The sequence below is a fragment of the Arachis stenosperma genome, chromosome 9 (assembly GCF_014773155.1).
Source record: "Arachis stenosperma cultivar V10309 chromosome 9, arast.V10309.gnm1.PFL2, whole genome shotgun sequence".
Lineage (NCBI taxonomy): Eukaryota > Viridiplantae > Streptophyta > Magnoliopsida > Fabales > Fabaceae > Arachis > Arachis stenosperma.
Window position 1 is genome coordinate 2272913 of NC_080385.1, and position 12571 is coordinate 2285483.

General features: G+C 33.0%; 3 protein-coding genes across 3 annotated transcripts; 1 reads left to right on the plus strand and 2 right to left on the minus strand.

The window, feature by feature from the left end:
- Positions 1-995: 995 nt before the first annotated feature.
- Positions 996-1733, plus strand: LOC130948358 (E3 ubiquitin-protein ligase RSL1-like). The gene has a single exon (XM_057877079.1). The coding sequence runs from the start codon at positions 996-998 to the stop codon at positions 1731-1733; it is 738 nt and encodes a 245-aa protein (XP_057733062.1).
- A 2582-nt stretch (positions 1734-4315) lies between these two features.
- On the minus strand, positions 4316-8019 carry LOC130947841 (protein ALTERED PHOSPHATE STARVATION RESPONSE 1-like). Its single transcript, XM_057876561.1, has 4 exons — positions 6668-8019; positions 6240-6415; positions 5875-6098; positions 4316-5298 (listed from the first exon to the last, which is right to left on the minus strand). Exons 1-4 carry the CDS (start codon positions 7761-7763, stop codon positions 4491-4493), a joined length of 2304 nt encoding a protein of 767 aa, XP_057732544.1. The 5' UTR covers positions 7764-8019; the 3' UTR covers positions 4316-4490.
- An 823-nt stretch (positions 8020-8842) lies between these two features.
- On the minus strand, positions 8843-12131 carry LOC130947842 (uncharacterized). The gene is made up of 6 exons (XM_057876562.1): positions 11768-12131; positions 11522-11654; positions 11026-11129; positions 10719-10863; positions 10471-10611; positions 8843-9594 (listed from the first exon to the last, which is right to left on the minus strand). Exons 1-6 carry the CDS (start codon positions 11848-11850, stop codon positions 8956-8958), a joined length of 1245 nt encoding a protein of 414 aa, XP_057732545.1. The 5' UTR covers positions 11851-12131; the 3' UTR covers positions 8843-8955.
- Positions 12132-12571: the final 440 nt, after the last annotated feature.

Below are 12571 nucleotides of genomic sequence, written 5' to 3' on the forward strand. Positions count from 1 at the left end.
AAATTTAATTTAGAGTACATACTTGAATAAGTCTCTCAAATTTTTATATCGGATGTTTTTGTTTTCATAAAAAATTTATTATATTGAAGTTTCTAAATTTTATAAAAGTAAGACATATAAGTTTCTATTTTAGTTAGGTCTGTTGTTTTTGTTTGGACAAATAAATTTTCAAAAATATAACGCAAGAACCTATATATTTTATTTTTGTAAAGTTTAGGGATCTCAATGTAATAAAATTTTTTTGAGGACAAAAATATCCAATACAAAATTTTTTAATGATATATAATCATTAAATTTAATTTTAACTAATAATTTAAACATACTAAGCATAAGGCTGGCAATACCACTTTATTACGGACATTTAATCTGACCTAATTCGTAAAAAAAAAAAAAATTGACAATTCAACTCAAAGCGTTGTAGGTTAGGTTGAAGAGTTAGGTACGAATTCAACCTTAATCTTATCCGATCTACCCTCATTATCAATATATTATAACATGTAGTTAAAAATTATTATACATTTTCTCATTTTTGTAATTTCAACATGGATTTTATTATGATTTTATTGCTTTAATTATAATATGAACTTAATTTTATATATTTTATTTTATTAGTAAGTTTATAAAATATAAAATGATTAAACATTGTATTTAATTAAAAATATTGATTTGTTATAAGTACGATAAACTTTAAAAATACAGATAAAATTAGAATTAAGACTTAAAGGAGATTTTCAACCTATAAAAAAATATGATTGAAAATTTAAATAAAATTTAAACTTATATGTGTAGATCCTTCCTTAATTATTGTTAGTCCAAACTAAGTAAATAAAAAATAAATTAATTTATAAATTAAATTCAAATCTTTGTAAATAATTTTCAAATCTCATTAAAAATAACGATTTACCAATCCTAAAAACAATTATAAAAACGCTAAATCCCATTTACTATCGTCATAGAAAAATAAGTGAAAGAAGCAATTGGATCCAATCCACACAATGACTAAGGTCTCTAGTTCAAACAAAAACCCTAAATCCCAAAACACTAATCCTGTTAGAAAACGAAGAAAGATCGCCAAAACGGAGAATGTCGATTCCATCAACACCAACACCAATTGTGAACCATTCTTTTGCAAAATCTGCACCGAGACCAAAACAAAAAAGGAATCTTTTACCACAATCAGTTGCAACCACTCATTCTGTACAACTTGCATGGTAAAGCACGTTTCCTCACATGTTCATCGCGTTAAAATTCATTGTCCAATTTGCATGGACCGTTATTTGAATGTGGAGGATTGCCGGAATATTCTTCCAAAGAAGGTTCTCGATCTGTGGGGAAAATTATTGTGCGAAGCCGGGATACCTGAGGCTGACAAATTCTATTGCCCCTTTAAGGACTGTTCTGCGCTCATGATTGATGACGGTGACCACAATGGCAGAAAATTGGCCAGAAAATTTAAGTGTCCTCATTGTGATAGAATGTTTTGTGCAGAATGCAAGGTTGCTTGGCACCATGGAATCAGGTGCAAGGAGTTTCAGAGTCGTAACAAAGATAGGATGGAGAAGGAGGATGTTATGCTGATGGGTTTGGCGAAGAAAGAGAGTTGGCAGAGGTGCCCTAATTGCAACTTCTACGTTGAGAGAAGTGATGGGTGCCCATCCATTATATGTAGGTGTGGAGAGTTTTTCTGTTACATATGCGGAAATACTTACAATAAATGCTCTTGTAGAAATTAGGATGCGGAATTCAATAGAAGTGATAAACTGAAGGCCAATTTTATAGGGTTTATGAGTTGTTATCTAAATTTTATTTAATTTATTTTTATATTTTTAAATTAAATATCTTTATTTTTTGAGGAAGCATAGGGAGTTAATAGAATATTTGTATAATATGTACAATGAGGGTTTAGGGATGTTTGATTCGGTATTAGAGATATAACTATTAGTGTTACTTTTTTCTATCCGCTAAAGCTTTTGGAATGAGTAGTTTCATGACATGGTATCAGAGTTTTAGGTCTGAAAGATCAAGAGTTCGATGTAAATTCCAAAATCAGCTTAAGTTTTTGGAATATTTATTATCCCCGATACCTAAATAGTATAAGTGATGTTCATTTTATTCATATTGGGGCAAAAATTCAACTCATTGTACATATTGTACACTTAGACCATTGACTTTCTATCACATATTAGGCCGTAATAGTTAGAATTATATTAACTCCAACAAGAACTTATTTGAGTTTTTATTTAAATTTGGTCTATTAAAGGCAACATTGATGTAAGATATTACTTCGTGTGTGATGTTATAGAAAAAGGCAACATTTCTGTTGTAAGAGTACACACTGATGAAAATTTCGTAGACATACTGACTAAAGTAGTGTCAGAAAGCAAGTTCACTGTTTGAAATTGCTCAATGTTATTCTATGTTAGGCATGGGGATATGAATACCATACTTTGATCGTCCAAAATTTGAGTAGATTTCAAATTGTGATCGAAGTGGAGAATTGTGAGAATAAAAGAAGGATAAGAGTAATTTTATGAAGTAAAATAAATAAGTTTTAATAGAAGAGAACTCAAAATATTTAGTAAGGAGTTTTTGTCGGAGAATTTTATTCTTATTCATTGAAGTTATAGCATAGAGATACTATATATATACGTCTCTAGAATTGTAATTGAATAACAATAATAATATCCTTATTCATATCATTTTATAGAGTTAGTAAGAAAAAAATCTATATTGTTTTTTTTCCTCTTTACAAAATATATAGCGAATGTATTATTGTGATAGTGTTCAATTTCATTACTTTGTATCTATTAAAAATCAAAATTCTGCTGTAGACTCAACATCTTCTAAAATAGAAACCAATTATAGCATTGCCAACAAACTATAACTTAAATAGTATAGTCTCTCCATACTTACCTAGAGATCGCATGTTCCCACATAACTATTATCATTAGTGAAATTTGACATATTGGATAAAGCACGACAAGAAAGATATCATAGTTTGGCTCCTATATATATATATATACTACCGTGCAAGAATTCAACATTTCTAGTCTTATTTTCTTATTAAAATTCATGAAAACTTTTCCAACATCTTACTGTTTTTTTGTTTTTAATCCCAGGATACATTTATTAAAGTCAAAAAATGGGTTGAAGAATTGCAAGTACATGGTAATGCCTTGAATACTAGAAATGACAATTACTACAATAACCTCATTGTTCCTTTTTAACCCCAAGAACTCATTGTTGAAACTCATGCTTGTGTTGCAAGAAACTTTAACTTCAATTCATAACCAGCCACTTATAAATCATTCACTATTCAAATTTATAATATTTACTCAACTTGATTTGTTGTTCCCTTTGAAAACTTCCCCACTTTGTTGTTTCCCGTTGTTCTGTTTTTATTAACAAAACCAAGTTCAGATTCAAATGCTTATGCTTGTCCAGTCTCACTATAATAAAACTTTAACATTGTCTGTAGGAAGCCATAAGCTGGTAATGGCATTGGTTGCAAACAAATCAGATTTGGAGCCAAATAGAGAGGTTGAAGCCAAGGTATCGCTTACTCACTTTAGAGGATCTAAATCACGATCTTGACCACATCATATGTTTTTGTTTCCATTTTCTGTAACTTTCTTAAATGAATCAAAATTAATGCAGGAAGCGGAGAAATTTGCTCATGAGAGTGGAATGTCTACATTGAAACCTCTGCTAAGACGGGAGAGAATATCAATGAGCTTTTCTATGAAATAGGTAGATAATGATGAACATCATCTTCATTTTCATCTGATAGTGAGCTTAAAAATTTGAGCAGAAGTATTAAGTTTGTTTTCTTGTGTGTCAAATGCAGCAAAGAGACTAGCAAAAGCTTATCCCCCAAAGCCTATGGGGATGAAATTGAACAATGAAATGAAAGATAGAAAGAGAAGATTCTTCTGTTGCTCAGTTTGAAATCTCCATGTAGAGAAAATGGCAAAGATCATAGTATAACTAGTTGTTATCAATGTCACTGATTATAGTTGAAAAGTTTTATAAGGCTACGGTTGTGAAGAAGTTAACAGATAGTGAAAACTTTTATAAGCTTCAATTAATGCAGACACAGCTCTCTACAGTTGAAGCACTCATCAATTCAAAGCAGGAAAATTATTGATTTCGAAAAGGCATCAGATTCATCAGATTCAAATACCCTTTATCTATCTCAGGAAACTGAAAAATGTGAGATCACTGCAAGATCTTGACACAGATTGAACAGAGGTGTTATGAAATAACAGTAGATAAAAAGTTGAGATTTTCACACTATAGAATGCACATCAATCCATTAAATTTGTAAACTGTGCAATTACATGATAATTTAATCTTGGTATTTCTATATCACTGTGTCAACTCCCTAATCAAGAACAAGTGTATTAGTGTAGTATCCATTATGTATATGTATGATACAACCAATTTAAGTATAATTTACCATTCCCCCAAAAACTATTCTTCAACACAAACTAATTCTCAGATGACCTCTGGCCTAAACCTTGGTTTTGGGTTATGGACCGTAATTCACTATACATTTTAGCACATTCGTGCGAAAAATTCGACATGGCCCTGAAAAGCTCTGGCAACCGATTTTTGAGACTTCCCAATGATTTCTGCCTAACCTGTAGGCACTGCCTTGCATAAGCTTCTTCCTCATCCTCCAATCTCTTCTCTACTTGATCAACCAGAAACTTCCGGTTTATAATAGTCTCATCAGGATTATTAGCTTCTGTCCTCTCCGGATCAAAGTCCTCCGGTATTTTCTTTTCCATATATTTGCGATACCAGTCTTCGAATTGCCGTTTTTTGCGCATAAGCTCCTTACGTGTCTCCTCACATTTTCTCTTCAAAGCTAGCTCCTCTTCTTGATGCTGACAGATAGTTTCTATCACGGCAGCAAAGTTGGTTATGGCCGTCCTAGCATCCTCATCAGGAAGTTTCTCTAGATGATCTTGCCATGCTATGAGAAGACTATGTATTGGGGGTTTTCTAACTCTTTGCGGCGAAGAAACCTTCTCCTTCAGATTGCTCTCAATTGGGATAAGATTTTGTTTTAACCAACTGTTTAGAGCCTTTATGTATTCCCTTTGGTGAATCATTAGCTTCTCAAAGTGTGCCTGCCACTGTTGCACAACAGCACATAGCTGCTGTGTACGCTCATAATGTTGTTCGCTTGTTTCAGTTGGAGACTGGGAAATGTCCAGCAATTTCAATGCTGTCACAATACTCGATTGATTCTCATGGTGGAATTGCATGATTCCCCACATGGTGGCCATCCTGCAGTTCAACAAAACAAAACCATCAATATCAGCAGAGTTTTTGACTGAGTTCATCAGTTTGTGAAGACACAGATTTGAGCTATAGCACTTTTACTTAAGAAAGATGCACTTCCTAAAATAAAACAATACAAATATGACGGACAATTTTCTAAGATTCATTTTCAAAGTTCAAAAAGCATTACTGCATTAGTGACAGGAATAAACTGCCATCAGTTTTATAAGGTTCATTTTCAAAGTTCAAATCCTCCTGCCACAATACACAAGCCAACTTTAGAAAAAGAATAATACCTAAGTAAAGGACCAAAAAAAAGGGACAGTTACAGGAAATTGTAATATTTAAGAAATTCGGGACCAAGTAAGGACAAATTTACTGTTGATCTGCAGAAAGTAAAGCTTATCATTTTCTTTGTAATTTTAAAGCTTCGGTAGCACAAAGTGATTCATCAAGAAATGTCTGATGTGATAAGCAACCATAACATAGTCATATTACATGGCTGAACTAAATTTCAAAACACTTCCACATAGCCACAAGATTATCTATTTGTAATTTTGAACCCTAATTATTATAACTCACCCATCAACAAGCTGAACAAGTCTTGGGTACAACTGCTGATCGCGTAGCCGGCTAATCTCTGAGACCGTGGAATCCAAGGCTTGCATATCTACAATGTATCTTGTATGTAAATGACTAACGGCCGCTTTTGCTTTCTCTAATGCTTCAGAGTTAGAACCTCTATTTTTCAGCTTGTTAAGCATGGCAACCTTTTTTTGGTACTCATATTTCATTAGTTCACCGGCCTATCAAAATATTCCGCAGCGAAATTCAGAGAAGATAAACAGAAATTTGCAGCATAATTTGATACATACATGAATCTTCTTGCAGAAACTGTGTGACAACTTACAATAAATAGCTAACAATAAAAAATAAAAATCCCATACCTTAACTTCATCATAAAGTTTCTTTTCCCATGCTAGCAATTTGTCCAAGACGGTAGCATGAGTTTCATGTTCTTCTAAGTCAACATCATCTTTTCCTTCATCCAAATTCGGTATTCCTCTAAAGGACCGATTCCATGTAATAACTCGCATCACCTTTGCGGCGTGATCAATATGTCCTGCAAAAACCGAGGCATAATTACAAATTTACAATTCAAAACATGTTTGGTAACCACTATCACTACATAACCTATGAACTAATGTTATGTAATCACCACATACCACAATAGTGTCCAATCACCAGCAGCATACATATCAGTTACTTAAAGCAAAAGGCACTTAAAAAATTAATTTGTTAAAGTAATCATGAGCATAATTACTCAAATACAATACAAAATTGAAGCAGAGAAAAGCCATTATCACTCTTTTACCTCTATTATCAGCAAAATTGGAGTGATAATGGAGGCGAGTGGCCTCGAGCATCTTGGAAACTTCATGAGCACTCTCTGAAGCCTTCAGAAAATGATCATCCAATTCAGTAAAGACCTGCATCATATTAACACCCTGCTTCCCGTTCCTCTTCGCCTCCACCGGAGGCACAATCTTCACCTTCTTCAATGCTTTCGATGATGATGTCGTGGCCATAGCCATAGCCTCTGGCGCAGGAGGCAGGGCTACCGCTTCCTCGTCCGGTAAAGGAGCTACAGGCTCATCATCATCAATGCCGTCAACATCCTCGTCATCATCTATTTCTCCATGTCCTTTCTCTTCAACAAACACCTTCCTATGATTATGAATCCTCTCATCCTTCTTACTCATTTTATGATTATTATTGTTATTGTTATGATGATGATGATGATGATTCTCTTCTTGTTCTTCTTCTCCTAAAACTTCCTCTGAATCCTTCAAGCTTGTTCCCGGCACATTCTCCACTGATGGAAAGAAATACTCCATAGCTGCGGTTTGATGTGTGTGCTGCAAAGCATGAACATGACTATGACCATGACCATGATCATGATCATGCTTACGATCATGATGCTGATTCTTCTCCTCAATTGTTCGATTACTTCTTCTCCGCCTCGTTCTCAAATTCCCTTCATTATTCTCCAACTCAATCTCATCATCACCATCCGCACCTTCTTCCTCTTTGATAACCTGCTTCTTCGACCCTGCCCGCTTCGATTCATCTTTGATCATCTTCTCCGGCATGGTAGTTGCACGCTGGAGAGGCTGCGGCTGCTCTGCCAGGCTAGGCGGCGGAGGTGGCGGCTTGATATCATTAACCGCCGCAATAGCAGGAATCGCGGCGGCGGCTGCGGCAGCAGAAGGGGGAAATTGAGGATCAACAACCTCTCCCTGTGCGAAATCAGTGAGTGCGGCGCCGGCGCCCTTGAGTGACGTGGCATAGGCGGAGTGCGCGGCGGCGAAGGCGTTCCTGGCGGAAACGGCGAGTTTCATGAAGTGTTTCCGTTCCTTGCATCGTGCCACCGCTTCTTCGTTCTCAATCTTGGATTGGGAGCAACCCATCCTCTTCTTCTGATTCTAATTCTTGCGATTAGTGAAGAAAAGTGTGGGAATTTGTAAAGAGAATGGAACATTGAGTGGCTGTTATTGAAGAAGGAATCTGGCTTTTGGAGAAAAAAGTGTTAAAGTGGAGACCGAGTGAAAGAGGTGGCGCACATCAACGACGACTTGTGCGTTAAGGCAACGAAACGGTGTCGTTTTGGTGCAACCTAGGATTTTGAGAGTAAAGACAGGGGAATGAAGCGGAGAGTGCTAGAAAGTGCGTTTTGTTTTGTGTTGTTTTCTTCAATAACTAACAAACTCGTATAACTGACGTATATCAACCAAACTCCTCTTACGTTCTTAGTTTTCACATTATTATAATTTTCATTCAAAACAAATGCCGTCCAGTCTAAGATTCATAATCACATTTTATACTAGTAACTGATTTTGGTGACTAATTTTGGTCTACACATTACATAATTGTAAAAACAATTCCTATATTATCAACAACATTTCTGTTAACTTCTGTCGACTCTTGTTTATAATTGTATTTAATAAAAATATGTTTTTTACGGCCGTGTCTAATAAAACTGTCTTTATAGATATATTTTTTAGATATATCTCTTTATACATATATTTAAAATATAAAAATTAATTATTGTTGACAATAAGTTGACAGATAATATATTAATAATTTATACTTTTTCTTGTAAAAATATTTATAAAAAAATATTATGACAATTAAAACTAACGAACACGTACCTTGTTTTGACTAACGAACACGTATACTCAATAAACTAGCAAGTAGTTGTCAATTTAATTAATTAGTTAAAAGAATTTTGGTTCAATTCAATCAACTTAAGATTTAAGAAGATTTCTAAGCATTTTCTTCAACATAATCCAATACTAAGATTCTTAATGTACACACGTAAACATTGACCCTATAATGTAAGTATGTAATACTAATACAAGTCTACAATTGAATGTAGATTTAAATCTTAGATTTAGATAATAGAGTAGCATATATCCTATGACAATCAACCAATGCAACATAAAAGAAATAATAATAATAATAATAATAATAATAATAATAATAATAATAATAATAATAATAAATTTCAAATTCTTGTATAAATACAAATAATATATCTTGGATAAGATAACTAAGGTATAATTATTGTACCTATACTCTTCTATAGCTGTTTCTTTCTGTTTATGTTCTTCTGAGAGCTCTAAGACGAGCTGCCAAATCATCATAATCAGGTAGATTAGGATGCACAATACTCTTCACTTCAGAATCCATTGAAATTGATCTTCCATGCCCTCTTGATGTTTCTTCAACTGATGATGAGTTTGTTGTTCTAGGAGGAAGAGATGTTCCTCTTACATATGATCTTCTGTTCTTGGAAGAATCAGAACCAATAATGTTATCCTCTGTTGCTCTTGATTTCATCATGTTTCTGCTCCTTGATGATGATCTTGGAGCTTGATCCTCATGGTTTGGTTCCGAATCTGTCCTTGTTTTCTTCTTTGAATTTGAATTGATTTCGCCTTTGTTAGTTCTTTGTTTGAGGTAAGGAGGAGGAACAAGCCAATAAGGTTTCTTGTTACTGATGATTTCTGTGTCATCCTCGGATATGCTTCCGAGGGAGCTAGAACTCGGCTTTCGGCCGTGGACCGATGACATATCGGTGCTAGAATCGTCGTCGTCGTCACTGCTGATTTGCTGCCTCCATTGTTCAGCATTGAATTCTTTGATTCCTTCTTGTGATGATGCATTATAGTCTGTTTCTTTTTTGTGTTCTTTTTCCACACCAACTTGCTTCTCTGTTTTTTCAGGTTTAGGCCTCTCCTGCAAAATAAAGCATGATTTTATTATACAAATTTTTAGCCTCAACAAATTTTATGCTTTCTACATTTATACAATTCTACAAATCTCATGTGTTAATGTATTTCTGTTACTGATTCCCTTGTAATATATATCAAAGTGGAAAAAATAGTTCATAAAAAACCTCTATGTTTTTAAACTAAAATATGTTAGTAAATTTTTTACCATAATTATGAGGATGAGATTGAATCGGCCTATTTAAATAGGTTAATCAGAATAGTTACTAAAACGGTCTAATTTTGTGTAAAAATCAGTTATCAACAAACCGATTAAGAATAAAAAACAAACCAATCAAATTGATCAATTTTTAGCGAATAATCAGTTTAAAATAATAAACACAAAATATTTTTGTTAAAAATATGTTTTATACATAAATACATTATTTTATCGTATCGAATTTGACTCCGGTTGAGTATCGATTGAATTTGTAGACATTTAAACTTCTCATTCTACCGATTTAATGACTGGTTCGATTTTCATACCCTTTCTTTTGATTATTAGTTCAAATTTATATTATATCCATCTCATTAAAGAATATTAGATTGATATACAAAATTGAGACATTTGAAATGTTAATATCTTGACATCATTTATATAAGAGAAATGTTATTTATACATCAAAATCAGCCACCAATATATTTGTGTATAAATACATGTGTGATTTAATTTATTTTCAATGTGTATTTGTATTTCGGCATGTATTTTATATTGGTGGTTGATTTTGGTGATTGATTTTAGTGTACATATAGCATGACCCTTTATATAAAGATACATTAATTTTGTGATATATCAATTTTGTTGGGACATTGAATAGTAAGACAAGTTAATGTGAGGACTTACTTCATACAATGATGGCTGTCTAGAAAGCCTTTGCTCTAAAGCTTTGCTATCCCACTCAATAGAGAACTCTTGTGCTATTTCATGCAATAACTGAATCTTCATTTCTCTAGAAGGAGGATCTTTCTTCAACTTGTCAATTAACTATAGAAAAGTAGTTAAAATTAAGTGTCAGATACAAGTATATGTTCAAGAAACTTATGTTATTAGTAATCAAGGATACCTATGATTTAATTATGTGCTATACTTACCTCTTTACTTGTATAAGGTTCAAGAGAATTTCCAAATTTATCTGTAAACAGTGTTCTGAGGTCACGCAATTCTGGAAGATTAGAAATTCTTGCTGCAGCATATATCAATGATGGAACAGCTTCTTTGCATTCATCAGGGCAAATACTGTTTAAGAAGATTAAAAAAATATTATAAAAATACTTTATTAAATATCAATAGGTCTTCATCTGATTTAAATAAATAAAAAAAATGTTCAATCTTACAAAATATTTTGTAATAATTGTATTTTCTGAATATTATAGTAGGTCATATTATTGAGAAACATACCTCTGCTTAGTTAAGTCTTGAACATGATCTGATATGCATCCAATGAATTGTGCAACAAGTTCATAACAAAATAACATATTTTGCTCCAATACAAGCCCTTCAATCTGCCATCAAGTTCAAACAAACATTTCAACTCACCTTTTTCATCATAAAAAAAATCTCTCAACAATAAGGTGAAAACTCACGTGCAGTTTTTCTAAAGTTGATAGTCGAAAACTATTAGCTGACAATTTAATCAAATTTGTCAAATCATTTAACAAATCTGGACTATCAATTTTACATGAACACAGCTGCATGTGAGTTTTCACCCAACGATAATTAACTCGACTTTAAAAACTAACTAATCATTCAACTCAACACCTTTTAAAAATGGCTTCAACATGATTCAATCTCTTAAACTCATGACCTTTGAATTAAACTTCATTTGAATGGAAACATATGGTACTCTTAACTCTCAGGCAAGAAAATTTTCAACAAAGTGAAATGACGAAATTACCCTTTTATAAGCATCATAATAATGTCCATTCCTGAGAAGCTCTGCAATGTCACTCTTCATAATCTTATGAACCGCATTCCTCTTCTTTTGTACACTCTCTAGCCTCGTCCTTAAGAACTTCACGTACGTCAAGCTAACCATAATAATCAACAAAACAAAATTATAATTATAAAAACAACAAAATGAATGTTCCAATAATAAAAAGAAGACACAGAAACAGAAACAGAAACAGAGTAACATAGTTACCATTTTGAGTAGAATCTTGGTTTCAAGAACCAGCGAAACATTTTTTGTCCCCCAGAATCTGAAGTAGTAGTTGCTGATGGCATTTACAACAAGAAGGGGAAAAAAATGGGGAATTTATGTGTGGTTAAATAGGTTGTAAAAACTGAGAATGAACTTGAGGTTAAGCCAAGAATAAGAATTCAAGGATACCTCAAAGTAAAGAAAAGAAATGATATCTCTCTCTCTCTCAGATGAAAAGATTATTGGAATGAACTAATATAAGAGACAAGGAATTTCAAGGAAGCTATGATTGATGATTTAGCAAACTGAAAAAATGCGAAGTGCAATAATGTTATAGTACAGAGAGAAAGAGAAAGAAAGAGAGAGAAGGGAGACTTTTGGTCAATGAAGAATTTAAAAAATAATATGATATTAATTGTAAATTGTAATAAAGTAATATTGATGTAGGTTCATGTTAGTGCCGCAATGTTTGTGCCCTTTATATATTTTTTGCAGACAAAGAGGGAAGGGATTTGTGAGACCAAAAAGGAAGATGACCCATAAATTATACAAAAATGCTAGTTGTCTGCAAAAAATCTGTACGAACTATAATTCAAATGACACATTCTCTTTTCGAATTCGAATTTCATTCCTAACTACAAAAAGTATATATAAATAAAAAAATTGACCACCAAATCTTTACTATATATTTATATATAGATGTATATATTGACATTCGCATCTAGTTATCAATAATCTATATCAGTAGTAAATTAAATCAATGTGAAAATTCAGGTGAAGTGACTTCACGTGAAGTTGATATTT